The 20,993-nt window shown below is 36.8% G+C and overlaps 1 protein-coding gene across 2 annotated transcripts in view; it reads left to right on the top strand.

Annotated features, from left to right (window-relative positions):
- LOC114475468 (disks large homolog 4-like) overlaps positions 1–20,993 on the top strand; it is a 103,943-nt gene that overhangs the window by 14,866 nt on the left and 68,084 nt on the right. Inside the window, exon 1 of one of the 2 annotated variants that reach the window (XM_028466294.1) lies at positions 7,314–7,401. The exons of the other annotated variant lie outside the window; for it this stretch is intronic. Coding sequence (XP_028322095.1) covers positions 7,360–7,401 — 42 coding nt within the window. The 5' untranslated portion in view covers positions 7,314–7,359. Of the gene's footprint in view, positions 1–7,313; positions 7,402–20,993 lie in introns of those variants that run through there. 2 annotated transcript variants of the gene reach the window in all.

The following is a 20,993-nucleotide window of genomic DNA, read 5'->3' as shown; positions in this document are numbered from 1 at the left end:
GTGTGCCATTTCAAAATAAAAACCAGGGTAATTGAGAGCATAATTTTAATCGACTTTCAGGCTAAAAATATAATTGTAATTTTAATTGTAATTGCAAAAAAAGCCAGTCACTGTCATCATAATTGACTTGTAATTGAAGATGTTATTGTAATTGATAAAAGCCCCCCAAAGTAGCATATCTGGGGTGTAATTCCTATAACTTCTAATATTACAGCACCCTTCCACTTCAACCTAATACTAGATCATCCCAGCATGTCACCCACAACATTTTAGACCAATCTGATGTAGCATTTCAAAATAAAACTCCCCCAAAGTAGCATATCCCTTGTGATATTACAAAAACAATCATGTTTAGCATGACATTGCTAATAGAATCATTGCAAACAGCTATTCTATTATTGTATCAGCTCCACAAATGGGATCAGAATTTCTTGGAAAGCTGTTGTAAGTTTGTTGAACACACAGCACACAACGACCCCTTGTGGTAGTTGATCAAACTACAGCACAGGAGCTTAAAATAGATGTACTGTACACATTTTTATTTCCAGACCCATCAATTCAAGCATTTGGAGCACATCATACGTCGCCTGCTGATTGCTCACTGCACAGACTCCTCTGTGTTCCTTTATTATTAATAGAAAGCAGGCATCTGAAGGCTTGAGTCAGTTATTCATGAGCACCCCCCCCCCACTGTCACATGTTTGCTGTATCCATCCTAACCTTCAGTCCAGCACCGAGCACATGGCTGCGAGGCGGCTGAAAGGGAACAGTCACGTCTGAATTAAAGCGTGTGTGTGTGTGTGTGTGTGTGTGTGTGTGTGTGTGTGTGTGTGTGTGTGTGTGTGTGTGTGTGTGTGTGTGTGTGTGTGTGTGTGTGTGTGTGTGTGTGTGTGTGTGTGTGTGTGTGTGTGTGTGTGTGTGTGTGTGTGTGTGTGTGTGTGTGTGTGGCCTGTACAGACATGGGCGGGCGGGAACAAACGCCCGAATGTGTCACCGAGACCTGCACGGTAATTCACATGTAGGTATGGATGGTGCAGCATTTTTATTTGTTTTATTGTGTGTGTGTGTGTGTGTGTGTGTGTGTGGTTTGTTTTTCTCTAGCCTTTTTTTTTTTTTGTCTTCATGTTCTTCTTATAGGTGATTTCAGTTGCTTAGCAACCACGCAATCAGGGCCCCGATTGTTGCCATGACAACATGGCAGGGGTATCATCATGGAGAGAATAGAGAAGAAAGGAGTGAGAGAGAGGAGAGGAAACAGGAGAGATAGAGATGGAGAGAGAGAGAGAGAGAGAGAGCATCCATTGAGCAGTGTTGATCATGTGGAGCCACAGTGAGCAGGTAGGAGGAGGATGACCTCGGTGTAGGCGGCTGCACAAACGCACACACTCTCTTTGCGCTCTCGCTCTTGTGTGGCTGAGTTTTTGCAGGTTGCACTAGTGGACGCCCGAAACAGAACTCCGGAAGTGGATTAGGCCCAATTTTGATGGAGGGAATAATTTTGGTGCAAATCAAGAATTAAGTCAAGATTAAAGTTGAAATTTTGCAAATAAAGTTGAAAAATAATGTAGAGATTAAAGTCAATATGTCAAGAGTGAAGTCGAAATGTCAGAAACACAGTCGAAATGTCTAGAATAAAGTTGAAAATGTCGAGATTAAAGTTGAAATGTTGAGATTAAAGTCAAAAAGCTTGAGAATACAGTCGAAATGTCAAGAATAAAGTCAAATGTTAAGATTAATATTGAAATTTTCAGAATAAAGTTAAAATATAATGCCAAGATTAAAGTCGAAATGTCGAGAATAATCGAAATATAATGTTGAGATTAAAGTAAAAAAGATTTGATTAAAGTTGAAATTTTTAGAATATAGTCAAAATGTTGAGATTATAATTGATATTTTAAGAATAAAGGTGAAATATAATGGCAAGATTAAAGTAAAAACAAATGAAATTATTCTCAACATTTAGACTTTAAAGTTGAAACTTTGAGAATATTGTTGAAATGTCGACAATAGTCGAAATGTAATGTTGAGTTTAAAGTCGAAAAGACGAGTTCAAAATTGAAATGTCGAAAATGTCAAGATTGAATATTTGAGAATGAAGTTGAAATATGTGATTAAACTCGAAATGTTGTGAAGAAAGTACAATTGAGACTAAAATTGAAATTTCGAGATTAAAGTAAAAGATGAGATTGTTCTCGACATTTTGACTTTAAAGTCAAAATGTCGAGAATAAAGTTGAAATATAATGTTGTGATAAAAGTCAGAAAGACGAGATTAAAGTAGAAATTTTGAGAAGAAAAAATGATATGGTGAAAGTCAAAGGTTTGCGAATAAAGTCAAATCTACGGAAGCTGACTAGGACCAATTCACCTTATGATAACAAACATCAGATCGTGGCCATCTACAAGATGCTGTGTATTGATTAATGTGTTAAACTATACTTTAAAGTTGGGTTTCATAACAAAGATTATTTCTCTTTTAGCTCATAAACACAGCGTTGTAATCGATTTTAAAGACTTTGAAGATGTTTTGCCAAAAACTGAATCTGTTCAGAAGGAAAAACCAGTGAAGTTAAGAAGTTATTTTGAGTTTGTTTTCGAAATTTTTTCTACAATCTTGTCTTTTCAACTTTAATCTCGACATATTTCAACTCTGTTCTCAACATTTTGACTTTATTCTTGATTTTGCCCAAAATTATTTTCTCCATCAAAATTGGTCCTAATCCTCTTCCGTACTAACAGACTTTGGCTCCAGATGGGAACGCCGTAACGGGCTCCAGTCGTCATTAGACGGACGCTGGAGGCACTTTGGGGCTTAACCTCTGCAGGTGTCACAGCACATCCATCACCCAATGGGCAATGTGGCCAATCTCACTGGGTAATGGTGCGTTTCTTCTGTTTATTCTCTCTACCCGCTTAACACAACCTTATAGCACAAAGAGACAAGGCCTTGGACGACATAGTGACAAAACTACACATAAAGAAGTCCATTATATTAATCTATGGGCAGGAAACATGAGGGAACAGAAACACGTCAACGCCTAAAGAAAGTGTAGATCACAATGTAGAGATGTGAGTCACGGTTTGCATGTTCTCCTTTTGTGTACATTGCTTTTGTTCAAGTTGTTTCCTGTGTGTGTGTGCGTGTGCGTGAGAGAGATAGGCAGGCATTTGCACACAGTCAGCTGGGATTGTTGAATGAATGAACTGATGATTTAATCCAGTGGTTCTCAACCTTTACAGCCCGCGACCCCCCAAAATAAAAGTGCCCGAGACCAGGGTACCCCATATATTCATCTTAAAGATGAAAATCATTGATTTAATCAGAAATAAATTGGTTAAGTGACTAAAAATGGTGGAAAAGGTGGTGAAATGGGTTTTTCAAAAACCACAGAAATTGGTTAAAAGTTGCAAATGAGAGTGGCCAAAAATGGAAAGAAAAAGTGGTAAAAAGGGTTCAAAATGTCAATTTGGCTTAAAAGTATCAGAAAAAAGTATGAAAAACTACTTTAAACTGGCAAATAATGGGTTAATGTGGTTAAATTGGCAAAAAAATAAAAATTAAGCATTAATTATGGTGAAGAGGTTAAAAGTGATAAAAATGGGTCAACACACTGTATGACACGAGGTGGGGAAAAGTGTTGGAAAGGGTTTATTAGTGCTGAAAATGTCTTGAAAGTGGAACAAATGTGCTGAATGGGCATTGAAATTTGATGGGGAAGTGTCAGAAATGGGAGTAATGTAGCAAAAATGTGTGAAAAGCAGCAAAAATATGGCAAGAAAAAGTGATGAGAATAGGTTAAAATATGGAAGGTTTGATGTAGTTGCAGAAAAAGGGTAAAAATAAGCAAAAATGTGCTGAACTTCTTCATAAAATATTCAAGTTTCTTGAAGGCATCCCACGACTTCCTCCCAGTGTTTCCATGTTCAATTACAACTAAATTGATTGTTGACCTGCCTTTTTTCCAATTACAATTAAAATTATTATTTTTCCCCTGAATTCAATAACAATTACATTCTCAATTACTGATGTTCAAATTAAATTATCGCAATTACTGAGCCTTTAATAAATAACCCCATTAAATGTAAATGTGACCTTCCTCTTGTGTTAGCTTTCTGTTAGCATCTCTTGTTATAATGTTTTATCCCTTTATACCTCATTAGGCTTCCTAATCTATTAGCATTTTGGTATTAATGTTTGTGTTGTGGGCATATTTTCTGTCATTCAGTGTACTTCTCAATTTCAATTTCGTTAAAAAAACAAACAGAAAAAGATAAAATGATGCTCAAGAGAACTGAAAAGTCATAGGAAAACTTGATATGAAACATATTTTATTTAACTTTATATGTATAAGCTATAAAACTGTCACATGGTTCCCCATTTGTTTCCCCAGTTTTTATACAATTTCCATGACATGTACAATTACAAAGTCAATTATATTAACTTAATTACAATTTGATTAGGATTACAACAGCAACAGATGTTTTCAATCACAGTTTACACTATAATTGTAATTAATTATCAATTACGCGACGTTTTCCACCACCAGTGAGTGAGAGAGTGGTAGTGGAGACGCACACACACTCCTCCTCAATTAACTGATATAGTATACATTTCTTCTTCTTCTTCTTCTGTTTATTCTGTGCACTTGTTTGGCAACGTTCTTCCAAAAAAACAAGATGTCACCTAAAACGAGCACATCAAAGGCAGCCAAGTATTTCTGAGAGACGTTTGACATAGTTATCTCTCCATTATGCAAGCATGAGAGTATATTTACATATTTGTTTCTCTGCTCGAGCATCTGTGGCAATGAAACACTCACAAAGTGCAGTAGAGGCAATCAAGCAGAAGTGTTTTAGAATAGCTACTGCCTATTGGTTCACGCAAAGATGGGAATATTCTTAACATTTCCTGGCTTTATTATGGTCATTTCTAGCAAGATTCTTTTTTTTTTTTTTTTAATCTTTTTTTGGGATATTTATTAATTCAAAATTAAGACAGAAAGAATCTTGCTGGAATTATTATGCAGAAGTCAAGGAGACATCAAAGGAAACATCAAAGCGATCAGCAGACACCTCGAAACACAGTGGAAACCATAACATATTATTATGGTCAGTTTCACTTCTTTTCTTCTCCATCATAAACACCTGCTTCTTAAAATTAAGTTTCACAATTATGAAAAAAATCAATTACTCTCTTCTTCAAACAAAAGCATCGAAAACCATCAGTGATGAACTTGAATGTAACACCTTCTGTCTGCAGCTTAGTAACCATCACACCTGACGATGCCTTCATGAATTTAATTGTATTTGGCGATTGAAAATTTCCAAATACTTACATAGTTATTGTAGGAGTTATTCTTCTTCTTTCGTAACTCCTTTGTTGTGGAACTCCTCCGAGGCTATTAATGCAGCACTAATGACACGTCTGTCATCTCATAGGGACAATGTCGAAGATGTGCAGTCGACCTTTGTTGGAGCCAAAATGTCAAGGTCGTGTCAGGTGTCAAAAAACAAATATTCCATATCAATATTCCATACCTCTACAAGCATTTATTGTACAAGTTTGATGCTTACATTTATGAAAAGCTCATCTCAAGTGGAGTATTTTATTTCATTGTACCAAAGCTGTACGACCTACCAGTAAAAAGATTGGTAGGGGTCAAAATTCATGACATCTAAAAAAAAAAATCCTTTTTTCCTATAACTTGGCCATAAATTGAAATACAGTGCTCAGACTGGTACCATTGAACAACATTTCCTTTCAATGTGTGACCTACCAGTAAAAAGATTGGTTGGGGTCAAAGTTCATGATGTCACAAAAAAACAAAAACGTATTTTTTTTCCCACTATAACTTGACCACCAATTGAGATCCAGTGTTCAAACTGGTACCATTGAACAACATTTCCTTTCAATGTGTGACCACGACTTTCACTCAAGGTCATATTTCAGGTCAAGGTCAGTCTTCTGTTATAACTTGTCATTTTTGCCAATTTTCAATTACCAAATACGTATTCGCCTTGTGAATACAGGTCTTGCCTTGTTGACTTTGTAATTGTAATTGGTATGGAAATTCTATAAAAACTGTCAATTGCAATTTAATTAAGTGCAAAATTTTGGGAACCATGTTGCAGTTTTATGTCTTACACATACATAGGGAAATATTGTTAAAATATGTTTCAAGATCATTTTACCTTTAACTTTTATTTATTTATTTATTTTTAATATGGGGTACACTTACAGAGAAAAGGCTTAGATACCCCCACCAAAATTATTAATACTTGAATTGATTAGGAAGACAAGGTAACCAAGAGATGAAAAACAAATTGGATGATACATTATATATTTTAGTGTATTTTACAGCTGATTTAAGGGTCAAAACTAACCCGTTAGCGTAAGGGATGCTAACAGAAAGCTAACACAAGAGGAAGGCTATGATTTAAAGGCTTATTTATTAAAGGTTCCGTCATTGTGATTAATTGAATTTGAACTTTAGTAATTGAGAACATTATTGTAATTGACTTTCAGGGGGAGAATAATAAATGTCATTTGAATTATAATTGGAGAAAACGCAGGTCAACGTAATTGTGACCTGCGTGAACATGGATAATTGGAGATGTACGCTAAATTATGACACCTTTGGAGCTATGTTGGCATTTTTTGGGTTAGGTGGAGAGATCTAGTGGGGTTAGGGTGACGAAGGACACTTAATGACAGCCTTCATGACACCTTATGGATGCTCATGGCAACGTAATGTCAGTATTTATACATAAAACTTGTAGTAAAGTGTTCTCGGTAGGTGTAATGAATTTCAGGGGAAAATAATAATTGGAAAAAAGCCAGGTCAACGTAACTGTAAATTGAGTTGTGATTGCACATGGATAATTGGAGATGTAATTGTAATTGAAACATGTAATTGACCCCAACCCTGGTGTGTGTAGCTAGAATAAACGGAAGATATATAGTATACTATAGCAGTTCATTGGAGGAGTGTCTGCCTGTGTGTGTCTGTGCTCCCACTCCCACTCTCTCTCTCTATCTTACTGGTGGTGGTGGAAAACATCATTTTTATGAGTCACGTCTCCAAAGCTCCTCCAGTTCTCACCGCCGTCTTTAACATTAAGATATACCCATCGTCAACAACTCTGGCTTCCAGGAAAACTCTCTCTCTCTCTCTCTCTCTCTCTCTCTCTCTCTCTCTCTCTGTGTCTTCCTCTGGTGTGGCTCTATCCTCCTCCTCCCTCCCTCTCTCTCTCTTTTTTATTTCCCCCTACCCATCCTTCTCTCTCTCTCTCTCTCTCTGTCACTCCCTCTCCTGTACTGCGGGTGTCTGGGAGCTTGTTTTTCCTCTGTCTCTTGCTCATGAAGGGCCGCACTAAGCTCCCTTCTCTCTGCCCGTGTGTGGTAGGTAAATTCCCCTCTCTGTCTGTCTGTCTGTCTGTCTGTGTGTCGTGTCTCTGATGTGTGTGTTTTTTTTTGCATGTCAGCTGAGCTCAAAGTCTGCTATAGATAGTTGCTCTGGTCCTCACAAGGAAAGGAAAGGTCTGTCTGTGTTTCTGCGTCTGCCTGATGCATCAAACGTGCTCGTCCTGAGTGCGTTTTGTCATTGATTGATCAGAAATCTTATTGATGAGGGATGTTGAAGCTTGCTTTGACCGTGTATTTTGAATAAGTGCGTGTGTACCTCACCCTGTCACACGTGCAGGGGCTAAAAGTGCCGTCGACTTGTTGAATAAAGCACAACAGACTGATCTGTGTGACGACTTGTCACGAGTTGCAGCAATCTGCATTGTTTGTCGTCATGTTTTTCATTTATTTTGCCACTAATAATAATAATAATCATCATATGAATCAGTGGTTTCCAAACTTTTCACCTCTCGTACCCCTTCAAACATTTAACCTGAACCCATGTACCCCCACTCCTGCACACTTAATAAAACATAATAACGTAATGTCATATACAGTGTCGCCCTACAGGGAAATGTGTCCCTGAATTTAATCTATCCTGTTGACAAATAATATATGATGATAAAAAATTACAGCGGTGACAAGGAACAACTCTTACATTTTAAAAATGAGCTCGTTACTTTTCAGACCTTAAAGATGACGTCGCGACGTAAAAAGATGCAAACCGCTGCATTTTGCATTTATTTTGATAGTTTTTTGCTTTTTTCCTGTTGGGCAGGTCCCTTAGTTTTATAGTAAACATTTTCAAGTTTTTAAAACTGTTAAACTCTGGCTTTTATTGAGCTTTTCCTTTTTATTTTCTTGACATTTTATTCACAAAATGTATTTATACTGAGTTCTAAATTCTCCAGGTGTTCAAAGGTAACAGATTAAACTTGTTTTCATGTACCAGTGTTCTAGAAGATATTAACAAATAAATGATGTGGAATTTGGTTTAAAAAAAAAAACAACCTTGTGTTATTATTGAAGGGACATTTGTTTTACTTTTAAATGTTTAACTTAAGTGCATTTAGTAGCATTTACTTTTTTACTTTTACTCAAGTAAGGGAGCAACTTCAATACTTTTACTTTTACCAGAGTCATTTTTTATTAAAGTATCGATACATTTACTTGACTACTGAAGACTAGTACTTTTGTCTGGTTATTTCATTTTTTGATCATTTACTCAGTAAGGGTTGGGTGTAGAAATATTAAAAAAAAATACTTTACATCATTTAAAACAGATTTAGAAATAGTATACTCAAAGAAGTACATCAATTACAGTAATGTGAGTACTTGTAATCCATTACTTTCACCTCTGCTCCTGACTGCTGCTGTATTTATATTCTAGTTTTCAATCATGTCACGCTGTTCTTAAATACCAAATAACACAACTTGCGTACCCCTAGGGGTACCCGTACCCCATTTTGGGAATCTATGATATAAATCCCTCTTTTCATTTGACATCTGAGTCTTTGTTAAACATTCATTGCTCATTTACAGTTTAAAAATGTTCCAATTTCTTTAAATTCTGAGAGAAATAATGCAAAGAAGCAGCAGAAGTCATCCTTACTTAAAATAAATAATAAAAAAAAAAAATCAATCTTTAATCAGGAAGAGGAATAATGAGGCTTGGCTGACGCTGTTTGGAGAGTTTTGGTGCCAAGAGGCCACTTAATCCTGCTTCACAGCTCCAAAGTGTTCCACTCAAGTGCCCGTCCCCGTGTGTAGGTTAAGTTTAAAGGTTTTCAACCAGAATAAAAAAAAAAATCTGCCTTTTGACGTATTCAGTTCACGTTTTGCCCTCCTGACACAAAATACCTTCACGTTTTCTTTGAAACACTGATTTAAACATTGATTTTAATGCATCTTTAAGCTGAGGCTTGTTAGTATAAGTAAACATTAAACTATAAGAAGTGTGACAAAAAAAAAAGAGATTGTAATGAATCATAAACGCCAAGTGATATAGTGTTCCATGCTGAGTCATTTATTTGTAGTTTGTTTACTTAATAAAAGTAATAAAAATCATTTTTAATAGAATAGAATATCCTGTTATTGTCCTTGAACAGGGTACAACAAAATTTGAGTGCAACTCCAAGGTGCCAGTGAGAGAAAAAAATAAAAATATGTATATAAAACACAGCAAAAACAATAAAAATTTAAAAATGACACAATAATATGTACCGACAAATACCCAGATAAATACACAGATTGCAGCTTGAATGTACAGATCTACAATAGCAGCAATATGTTTTATTGCACAAGATCAATATGATCAGTATATGTGAGCGGATTTGTTTATTACAGTGATAGCTCTGGGAAAGAAGCTACTGTATCCCTGAGTCTGTTTGTCCTGGTTTTGTGTGACCTGTACCGTCGGCCCGATGGTAACAGGTCACACAAGTGGTTACTGGGGTGGGAGGAGTCCTTGATGATGTTGCCTGCTCTGCTGAGGTAGCGAGAGTTAGCAATGTCGTCCAGGCTGGGCAGGGAGCAGCCAGTGATCTTCTGGGCTGTGCAGATGACCCTCTGCAGCGCTCTCCTGTCTGCTGCTGTGCACCCTGCACACCACGCTGTAATGCAGTACGTCAGGATGCTCTCTGTGGTGGCTCTGTAGAAGGTCACCAGCAGCCTCTCCTCCAGGTTGTTCTTCCTGAGCACTCTCAGGAAATGGAGACGCTGTTGAGCCTTCCTCACCACCGCTGTGGTATTTGCAGTCCAGGAGAGATCATCGGAGATCTGCACGCCCAGGAACCTCATGGTGTGGACCCTCTCCACTTGGTCTCCGTGGGTATAGAGAGGGGCTGGGTCCGCTCGGCTCTTCCTGAAGTCCATAATCAGTTCTTTTGTTTTTGTGGTGTTCAGTTGGAGGTTGTTAACGGAACACCACGTAGTCAGTCTGCGGACCTCATCTCTGTAGGCAGACTCATCCCCCCCTGAGATGAGCCCGACCACGGTGGTGTCATCTGCAAACTTTATAATGGAGTTTGATAGATGAGTCGGGGAGCAGTCGGATGTGTAGAGCGTGAACAGGAGGGGGCTCAAAACACATCCTTGTGGAGAGCCAGTGCTGAGTGAGATGGTGCTGGACATGTGGGGGCCGAGTCTGACAGATTGTGGGCGGTTTGTCAGAAAATCTTTGATCCAGAGGCAGATGGGGGTGGAGACCCCCAGGTGACTTAGTTTCTGGACCAGGATATCTGGGACAATGTGGTTAAATGCTGAGCTGAAGTCCAGGAAGAGCATCCTGACGTAGCTTCCCTGATGCTCCAGATGACTCAGCGCAGTGTGGAGCGCTATGGTGATAGCGTCCTCGGTGGATCGGTTTGCCCTGTAGGCAAACTGGTGGGGGTCCAGAGTGGGAGGCGAACGGGACCGGATGTGCTGACAGACCAGTCTCTCAAAGCACTTCATGACTATAAAGACAAAGTATATTTTAATAAATCAAAGATTATTTGCTCAATAAAAGGTAGAAAATTAACAGTTTGTTTAAATCTCCACTGTAAACACGCTCTTATTGACACTGTTGGAAAAGTTTCCCGCATTGCATTGTGGGATGTGGGGTCCTGTAGATGGATGCATAGAAGCGTTTTTTTTTTTTTACTAAATGCTTTCAGTGATTTCTTGTCTTTGGCCCCAAAACCTCTGATGATTTCTGGTGTTTTCATGGAAAGTTGCAGCAAAAACGATGGTGTTGGAAAAATCAGAATGTGAGCAGATATGACTGGGAATACTGGGAACAAACTACAACAAAAATGTAGTCGTCAACCAATCACTGTGCTTCTTGTCTGGAGGAGAAAGTAAAAATGACAGAAAACATCATGTCAATGAAAGTCAACAATATTTGCAGGGACTCAAAGACTCATTTGTTAAACTGTTAAAAAAAAAAAATAATTTTTACAAAATCCTTAAAATTTCCTCACATTTTGACATATTTCCCTTAATTGAATAGAAATTGGTTACAAAATCAAGGAAATTTAAAGTGAAGACCCTGTTGTGACTGATATTTATCACTTATTGCTTGGATATGGTCGGTTTCTTACATATTTTGTTTTTTATGTATACGTAAAAGTGCAAACAAGGGTAAAATAATGTTGAAATTACTCATTTTCCCGCATTAAATCTATGGCCCACTTCAGATGAAACTGTTCCATATTTGGCCCCTGAACTAAAATGCGTATGACGCCCCTGTATTAAGTGATTAATCTACTGTAATATTAATTTTTCTGTTTACAATGACACAATTTGTTCATTTTTGTCTCTGTGTTTCTCCCTCTTTCACACAGAGGCATAAGCTCTTCCAACTTGTTAGCAGCCTTAGCACAGGCTTTGTTTTTAGCATGTCTTAAGCCTTAAGCTAAGCAGTACCAAGCTGAAGTGTGCACGCTAAAACGTGCACGCTAAAACGTGCAGGCTAAAACGTGCACGCTAAAACGCTCGTGACTTTCTGAGCCAAACACCTAGAAATGACCTGTGGCCGTGGGCAGCATTTCATTAGATACGACTCTAATAAATGAATTAATGTATCTTTTCTACTCGTTCTATTAAAAGCAACTAATGAACATCTAAACTTGGTCCAACGCTACAAACCCATCATTTTAAACGCTTTAAAACAATGGTTCACAACCCTTTTTGGATCCTGACCCCATTTGGATTTCACTCATTTCTGGTGACCCCCAAAGATGTTTTTTTTTCTTTCTAGAAATACAGTATATAATTATATATATATAAATATATATATATATTTATCATGAATAACTCAGATTATTCTATACTGTATTTTATTTGAACTTGATTTATATTCGAGAAAGTGAAAGTATAGAATACAGTTGTTTAAGAGAGTGTGTAGTGTTTTAAATAAAATAATTTATTGATAATAGGAATTTAGTACTTAGAAAAAAAAAAAAATATATATATATATATATATATATATACATATATATATATAATCAGTAATTAATTTTGTATTTTACTGTGAGGCTTTTTGTGTATTTTTGCTGTCAATTCATACATTTCTGTGTTATTTTTGTATATTTCTATTTGTCTTGTGCAACTTTTGTTTAATTTTGTATATTTCTGTTGACATTTTATTTATGTTAGTGCTATTTTTGTTGTCTTTTCATGTTTTTTTTTATATAATTTTATTTTTTTAGTATTTATGTTAAAAATGTATAAATTGCTGTTATTTTTGTATATTTCTAGTTGTTGTTTTTGTTATTTTTGTAGTTCTTTTGTGTTTTGTTCCTTGATTTTGTCTGTTTCTTTAAACAATGTTGTGTGTTTTTGTTAATTCATACATTACTCTGTTATTTTTGTTTATTTTTAGTCGTCTTGTGCAACTTTTGGGTAATTTTGTGTTTTTCAGTTCACATTTTAGATTTATTTTGTTATAATTGGGTATGTTGTCCTTTTCTCTAGTTTTACAAATTTTCAGACATTTAGTGTATTTTTCTTATTTTCTACATTTCTGTCATTTTTGTGTTTTATATTTTTGTGTTTGCTTCTTTTAATCATTGTATCCATTTACTTTGGGGGCCACACTGAGCTCATAATGATAAAATGAGCAATATATATATTTTTAATGAGTAATTACTAGACATTTCAGGTGACCCCACATGGGGTCACGACTCCAAGGTTGAAAAACACGGCTTTACAGTGAGATGTGTTGACCAAATGTTTATAAGGCAGTTGATTGTGTTGATTTGTGCGTGAATGCTGTCAGGGTGTCGACAACAGAGGAAGTGACACAATAAAAGGCGGTGTTTGGAACCAACAATCAGAGCTTTTATTGTGGTAATTAAAGCCTGAGTGTCAGTGTTGTGACACTTGTTATCACATACATTACCATAAGCATCATCTCCACTTAAATGTCATTTTCACTCAGTATTAGGACATCAGATGTTGTGTATATATGATGCAACGTTTAGTAATTCTCAGCCCACAGAATGCATTTCCCAGCGATGATCGTTTAGTCCAAAGGTTCTCAACCTTGGGTTTGAGACACTGGGAGGGGGTCGCCAGATGCCAGATTCCAGAACAATTTGAGAACATCTTTACTTGTTTTTTTTTTTACCCTTTTTCTGCAACGACACCAAACGTTCAATATATAAACCTATTTTCATCACTTTTTCTTTCCATATTTTTTTCCTTTTAACACATTTTTGCTACATTATTCCCACTTCTCCTTCAAATTTAAATGCCTTTTCTGCACATTTTTTCCACTTTGAAGACATTTTCAACATTTATAAACCCTTTCCATCACTTTTCCTATTTAATGTCACATATACTGACTCATTATTGTCACTTTTAGCCTCTTTTCACCATATTTCATGCTCAAAAAAAAAAAAATGAAATTGTGTACAGACTGTTTGACCAAAGAGACAAGCTTTGATGTAAATTTTCTGTGTACAAAACAGGGGACGGGACTTGGATAAGCAAACTGCTTCTCTCGTCTCCTTTTTCGGCATGTACAAAAAAAAAAACAAAAAAAAAGAATAACAAAACTTCTGTGAATGCAACCATGTCGGAAATAAACTGAATAAATAAATAAATAAATAAATAAATAAATAAATAATTTGCCAGTTTAAAGTAAATGTTCCAATATTGACACTTTGAACCCTTTATGCCTTTTTTCTGTAACTACACCAAACTATTTTCATCACTTTTTCTTGCCATATTTTTGCTCTTTTGAGCACATTTTTGCTACTATATTCCCATTGCTGCCACTTCTCTATCTATATATTAATGACTTTTTTGCATATTTTCCCTTATAAACCCTTTCCACTTTTTTTCCCACCTAGTGTCACATATGTTGACACATTATTGTCACTTTAACCTCTTTTCACCATATTTCATGCTTATTTTTTTTACCAATTTAAGCACATTCACGAGTTGTCATGCCCATAATTTGCCAGTTTAATCTAATTATTCCTATTTTTAAGCCAAATATTGACACTTTAAACCCTTTTTACCTTCTGTTTTTGTCCCCTTCTATTTGCAGCTTTTTGTAACTTTCTGTGGTTTTTAGAATCCCGTTGCACCAACTTTTGCACTATTTTTGGTCACTTTTAGGTTAAGCCCATTTTATTTCTGATTAAAACAAGGATTTACATGTTTAAGATGACTATATACTATGGAGCAAATAGTACTGAACTTCCTGGATAACAGTGGATATTATTCAGATGAATAAATAAATGTGGTTATCACAGATTCATAGAACAATGGACCATTTTACTGACTTTATGGTTGGACCCCAAAAATCTCTCCCCTTTATTCCCCCTTATAGATGGTCCTGTCTCCACATGACTGTTCTTCAATGTTCATGTCTGTGTTCAACCACCTTCACCTACAGTGGGGGTCCCCGCTCTCTGGGACCTTTATTTTGAAGGTGGCGTAGCTGAAAAGGTTGAGAACCACTGGTTTAGTCAAATAAAATCCAACAATTAAATGTAGCGTCTAATAATAGATGGACCTGCACTCCCACAGCAGGGCAGAGATAGAAAGCCTGAGTTTAAACTGTAACTGCAGCATCATCCACACCTACTGAAATAGCTGTGTGAGCTTTCCTCTCACAGTTGTCACAGGAACTAAAGCAAACCTTATCGACACCATGGAAACGAGACATGAGACGCACTTGAAAGCACAAATATATTAAAACATTAATACAATAAAGTAGATGTGGTAACTACTCTGTTTGAACTATCAATACCTGTTTTTCTGCCTGAAGTTTAATAAATCTCTGAAGTTCTGCAGCGGTATCTGCAACAATATTGATAGGTTACGTAAAGGTAAAAACTACACACATAAAATTACAGAAATATAACCAAAAAAAAAGTCAAAAATGTATACGAAACCACAACAAAAATGCACAAAATTAAATTAACATAGGGCAGGATGTATAAATCAGACTCCATAGTGACACCACGGTGGTTAGTGTAACTGTAGTCATCAGCTGTGTAGGACCAGAGCACAGCTGATACTGTGACTAGATGATGGACATGTGACGGCACCGGACGGGTCGGGTTCTGACAGATATTTAGAACTGGTGGTCGTGTTGGGTCACATGGTGTTGTTTGCACGCAGCGTTCTTCATTTCCTGCTGCAGCTGCTGTAGTCCTGAAGAATAGGATTCACAGTGGAGGACAATTAGAAAGGAAAACACTGTGGAAACATTCATTTTTCTACACAATAACATGGATTACCTTGATCTCTGATACATGGATTATGTAAATAGATCTGATGGGTCTCTTGCGTGCACTGCGCCCCTTTTTATGTGTGACGTTCGCTTGTTGCCCGTGCACTGATCTGATGTTGACATTGGTTGTTTTATAAAATCGGTGTTTACCACTAAAATAAACGTAAATGTGTCATTTCTATGAGAAAAAATGAGGTTTTTTCACTGTTGGGTCGGACTCAGACGAGAAAATGCTTCCTGATCAGCTCTCTAACTGTGACAGTTATTTATTTACTGATCGTTCATATGACTGTTTACTGTAAGACCTGTGCACATGCCTCTGCGTACGTCTGTGGAACCAAACAGTACTTTAGTCCACAGTGCTTGTTTTCTTTTAGTCTCCAAGTCGTCGTCTTCTCATTCTTTCATATGTCCGGTATTGGGACGCCTCTCCAAGCCGTCGAGAACGCGCACCAGCGTCATTTGACTTCACGTCTGCAGAACTGCGTGGGAAATTTGCATCCAGAACAGCAGAACAAAATGTATCACACAATCTGTTCAATGCAATAGGGAGAAATGTGTGTGGGCTGGTCATCTTTGGTTTTTAGCATTAAAAGTCCTATGCTCCTTTAACTGAAAAACAAACAAGACGAATACAAGTACACACAAATAAGAGTTAAGTATGACTAGTGTGCCCACTGTGCATACTTTAAAAAAATGTAGTATACATACATCCTGGTATTTCTCACGTACTTAATCTTTCCATACTATGTAATGTGAATGCACTACATACTAATTTTTACATCAGACGTAGTATGTTAGTATATGACATTTATAACAGCCTTGGCTTGGCTTTTTGAGTGTATTATTAAAATTTATATAAAGGTTATACACTATAATCAGTTTGACATCTCATTGGCTGATGTTAAACTTCAAAGGAGGGTGCATTTCCAACTTGTGTCTGATAGTTAGGACTGGGAATGGAGTGCTTGCATAATGACTAGCTAGTGGCTATAGCGAGCATGCTACATTAGCACCTCCACCTACAGACTCCAACTGTAGTGATAAAAGCAAAGCCTGAGGAGGCTAAACGGACCTTTGTCGAGCTCTTATTCATGTATAAAGCTGAAATTTCCCAAAGGTTAACCACAAAGGTGACGCTCAGCTACAAAAGCAGCAATAATACACCAAGAAGAATTAAGCCTGAAGCTAATTCTGGCGCATTTGCATGATAAGCTTTCACTGCTTTTAAACACAGAGGAATACAAAGAGAAAATGAAAGGATATTAAAAGGATCCTCCACTGTTTTTATAAATGTGGCCTAAAACCTTTAAAATGTCCTTATTAGAAGATCTATGCCTAACAAAAAGCATTCTTTTGCACCATATTTGTTTTATTAACTTTTAAAAATGGGACTACTTTACAGTTTTAGAGCCTGTGTTCCTCCATCTTGAAATTTAGCAGCTTTTTCAGTCAAAATGGCAACTTGTGCTGCTTTTGTTTGCTCTAAAAAACAGGAAAAGTTAAAGATGCCGATGCAAACTTTTTTTGTTTCTTCGAAAAAGGAGAAAAACAATGTGACCGCAGGCGGCGACAATTCCAACTTTGTGGTTTGGTCATAGACAATGAAGCAGAGAAGAAGAGCTCTCCTAAAGGAAAACGTGCGCTGACACGCTCTGGTGGCTGACATTACAGAGTAAATCACGGACTCCAACACTAAACACTTCTATTCTCAGGCTTTGTGTGTTTTTGCTGCTGTTTTGGAAATTCTTTGGTCCTTCTGTATATTTTGTGGTTTTTGGGAGGAATATTTTGTTCTAGTTTTGCATAATTTTCTGGTATTTTTGTGTACATTTGTAGTGGTTTTGTGTGTTTTTAAACCAAATTTGTTTATTATTGTTGTCTTTTTTCACATTTTTATTTAATTTTGTATGGTTTTTTTTGTATTGCTGTGTATTCTTGTTGGTGGTTTGTATGTTTTTTTTTTTTTTTTCCAACATTCTGTGTATTTTTGTTGTTTTGTGATTTTAGTGTAAATTTGTGTGTACTTTTGTTGTTATTTTTTTCAAATTTTCTGGTTATTTGTGTTTATTTTTGGTGATTTTGTGTGTCTTTGAAGCAAATGTGTGTACTTCTGTCGTCTTTTTGTTGTTGTTGCATTTTTCTGGTATTTTGTATGTTTTTTATTCATGTCATTTTGAGTTTTCTTTTTTTTTGTACTGCTGTTTTGCTTTTGTTTTTTGCTGATTTTGTTTGTTTTTTTTTCTGTCACAATACAAAAGGACTTCTATTCTCAGAGTTTGTGTGTCTTCAACAGTCTGTGATTTAGTCGCTAACTTCAGCCACCAGCTTTATTCTCTACTACCAAACCACAGAGTTGGAGCTGTCGCTTCCTGCGATCACAGATTTTTCTCTGGTCACAACTGTTTTTATTCTCTTTTGATAAACATAGGGTTACATCGACATCTTTAACATTTGCTGATTTTTTTAGAGCAGGGGTGTCAAACTTATTTTTGCTCAGTGGCCAAATATATAATTTGCGTTTGTTACAGCCACAGAAAAAAAATCACAGATAAAAGAATAAAAACGTTTAACAAAGAGGAAAGAAAGAATTAAACGTTAAATAGGTGTATAATTAAGTAAAAGACTGTCAAAAATAGGGATCAGATACACACATTACAGGAGTAAAAAATAAAGTAGGATAGATAATACTAATAATACAAATATGGTACAGATATTTACGACAATCAAGCTGTGAGATTACAGTGATGCATTATACTTTGCTTAGAAAACTATTTAAAAACAACTATAGATCATAATGATGGAATCAATGAGTGATAACACATTCTCATTTTGTAAATAAATAGATGAAACAGTATTTAGTGCCTCCTGAATAGATTTATTGTTATAGTTTTATCATTTACAGTGATCTCCCTCCTGATGTGTGACCAAGACTGACTCTTGTATTTTCAGTTCATGTTCTAATCGAGATCATTTCTATCATTATTTTGTTTTTGCATTTTTGTGTCATTTTGTATATTTCGTTGTTTTATCTCTTTCATTATTCAACGTATTTTTCTTCTGTTTGCATGTTTTTGTTGTTTTATTGAGTTACTGGTAATATTTAGTGTGACTATCATTTTTAACGGTTTTGGCTCCCGGGCCTTAATAATAATGATATTAATACTAATAATTGTGCATTTTATTTTGATAAGAAAAAGATAAAAACAAACATTAAAATATACAATGACACGTGATTTAGAGCACCCAGTAGTAGCACAAGTTGTTATTTTTCACTTAAAAATCTGTTAAATGATCTAAAAATCAGGCTGAATGTTTCACTCCAATAGAAAACAATGGGATGTTTACAGGCAGTGGGGCCGTGTGACATCATCAATCACATGATTTCAAAATGGAGGAACACAGGCTCAAAAACTGTAAAGTAAACCCATTTTTAAAAGTGATAATTAAACAAATATGGTGTGAAATAATGTGTTTTGTTACATAAAGATCTTCTAAAAAGTACATTTCAAAGGTTTTAGGCCATATTTGTAAAAACTGAGGAGGATCCCTTTAATCACAAATTAATTTCACCAGCGTGTCAGAATTGAGATTCTTTTGGTTTTCCTCCACAATAATTTGTCAAATTTTGCATCTTTTTACTGGTTTGTCTTCTCAGCCACTGGTGGTAATGGGATTCCAGTGCTAACGGGAAGAATGGATATAACTAGTGTTTCCCACAGGAAACAAAAGTCCTTTAAAAAAATCCAAAAAAAAAAAATCACAAAACACCTATAAGAATATACAACGACAAAAATAAACTAATTTAATTCAAAAACACACAAAACCACTACAAATGTACACAAACTTACCAGAAAATGATGCAAAACGAGCACAAAAATACACAAAATATTCACGGAAAAAATGAATGACCAAAATAATCAAAAACAGCAACAAAAACACACAAACCCTGAGAATAGAAGTCGTTTAGTGTTGGAGGCCGTGATTTACTCTGTAACTTCAGCCATCCAGGGCGTGTCAGCGCATAGTTTAAGGAAGAGTAAAGGTCCCTTAGGAGACCTCTTCTTCTCTGCTTCATTGTCGACTACCAAACCGCAAAGTTGGAACTGTCGCCCCCTGCGTGCACAGGTTTTCTCCAGTCACAACCGTTTTTTTGGTAAACAAAAGAGGTTTACATCGGCATCTTTAACATTTACTGATTATTTGGAGCAACCGAAATCAGCACAAGTTCTTATTTTGACCTAAAAAGCTGCTAAATGATCTAAAAAGCTGTGTCGAGTGTGTCCCACATCCTTTTGGATTTGGTTTTGCGACACCTTTTTGGCAACTATCATCAAAAACTGCCTTTTTCTATTCTTTTCCTTGTGATGGTAAAAAAACCAAAGGGGTGTGCGTGTGTGCGCGTGTGTGTGTGTGTGTGTGTGTGTGTGTGTGTGTGTGTGTGTGTGCGTGTGTGTGTGTTTTCCTGGTGTCGCCTGTCATGGTAACAGCACTGGACACCTGCTTTGTGCACACAGTCCACATCTGACACATCCACCCATGTCATACAATATAGAAAGTGACCAGAGAGCGGCAGACTAGGACGGGTTTGTTAGGGATCTACCACCCCCTGCAGATGTTGTCATGGAAACACTCTTTTGGGGTTTCCTTTCTCTCTCTCTCTCTCTCACACAAACACACACAATGCACCATGGTTTATCTTTCCATGTGACTGTCACTCTTACATAACGCTGTAGTAAAAGGAAAACGCCACTGACAGTGTACGTTACCCATAGAAATGAGCCTGTGACACTGTTGGACCAGAGACCTCCTATTACAGGGGGCCCAGAAAAATGTGATTGTCTGATCCGAGGGCCACATTATCAACATTCATGTTAGCATTCAGACAGACCCGTCGCATCACTGACAGTTTCATACTCAATAAAATATATGCAGAGGCACTGATTTGATAATTGGCACCAATAGGAGCACATACACGTTTTTTAACAAGTGGCTTTTAAAAAGAATACGTTTTACTACAATAGATGTTGCAGTTTACCCAGGATACACACACACACACACACGCTCTTGCGCGCACACACCAACATTCTTGCGGGCGCACATTAACGCTGTTGGGGGCACACACCAACATTCTTGCGGGCGCACACCAACGCTCTTGGGGGCACACGCCAACATTCTTGCGGGCGCACATTAACACTCTTGGGGGCACACACCAACATTCTTGCGGGCGCACACCAACGCTCTTGGGGGCACACGCCAACATTCTTGCGGGCGCACATTAACACTCTTGAGGGCACACGCCAACATTCTTGCGCACACACACCAACATTCTTGCGGGCGCACATTAACGCTGTTG

This window comes from Gouania willdenowi, chromosome 14 (genome assembly GCF_900634775.1).
Source record: "Gouania willdenowi chromosome 14, fGouWil2.1, whole genome shotgun sequence".
In the NCBI taxonomy this organism is placed as follows: Eukaryota; Metazoa; Chordata; class Actinopteri; order Blenniiformes; family Gobiesocidae; genus Gouania; species Gouania willdenowi.
Note: the sequence above shows the minus strand (reverse complement) of the source record. Positions and strands in the feature narration are given on the sequence as shown.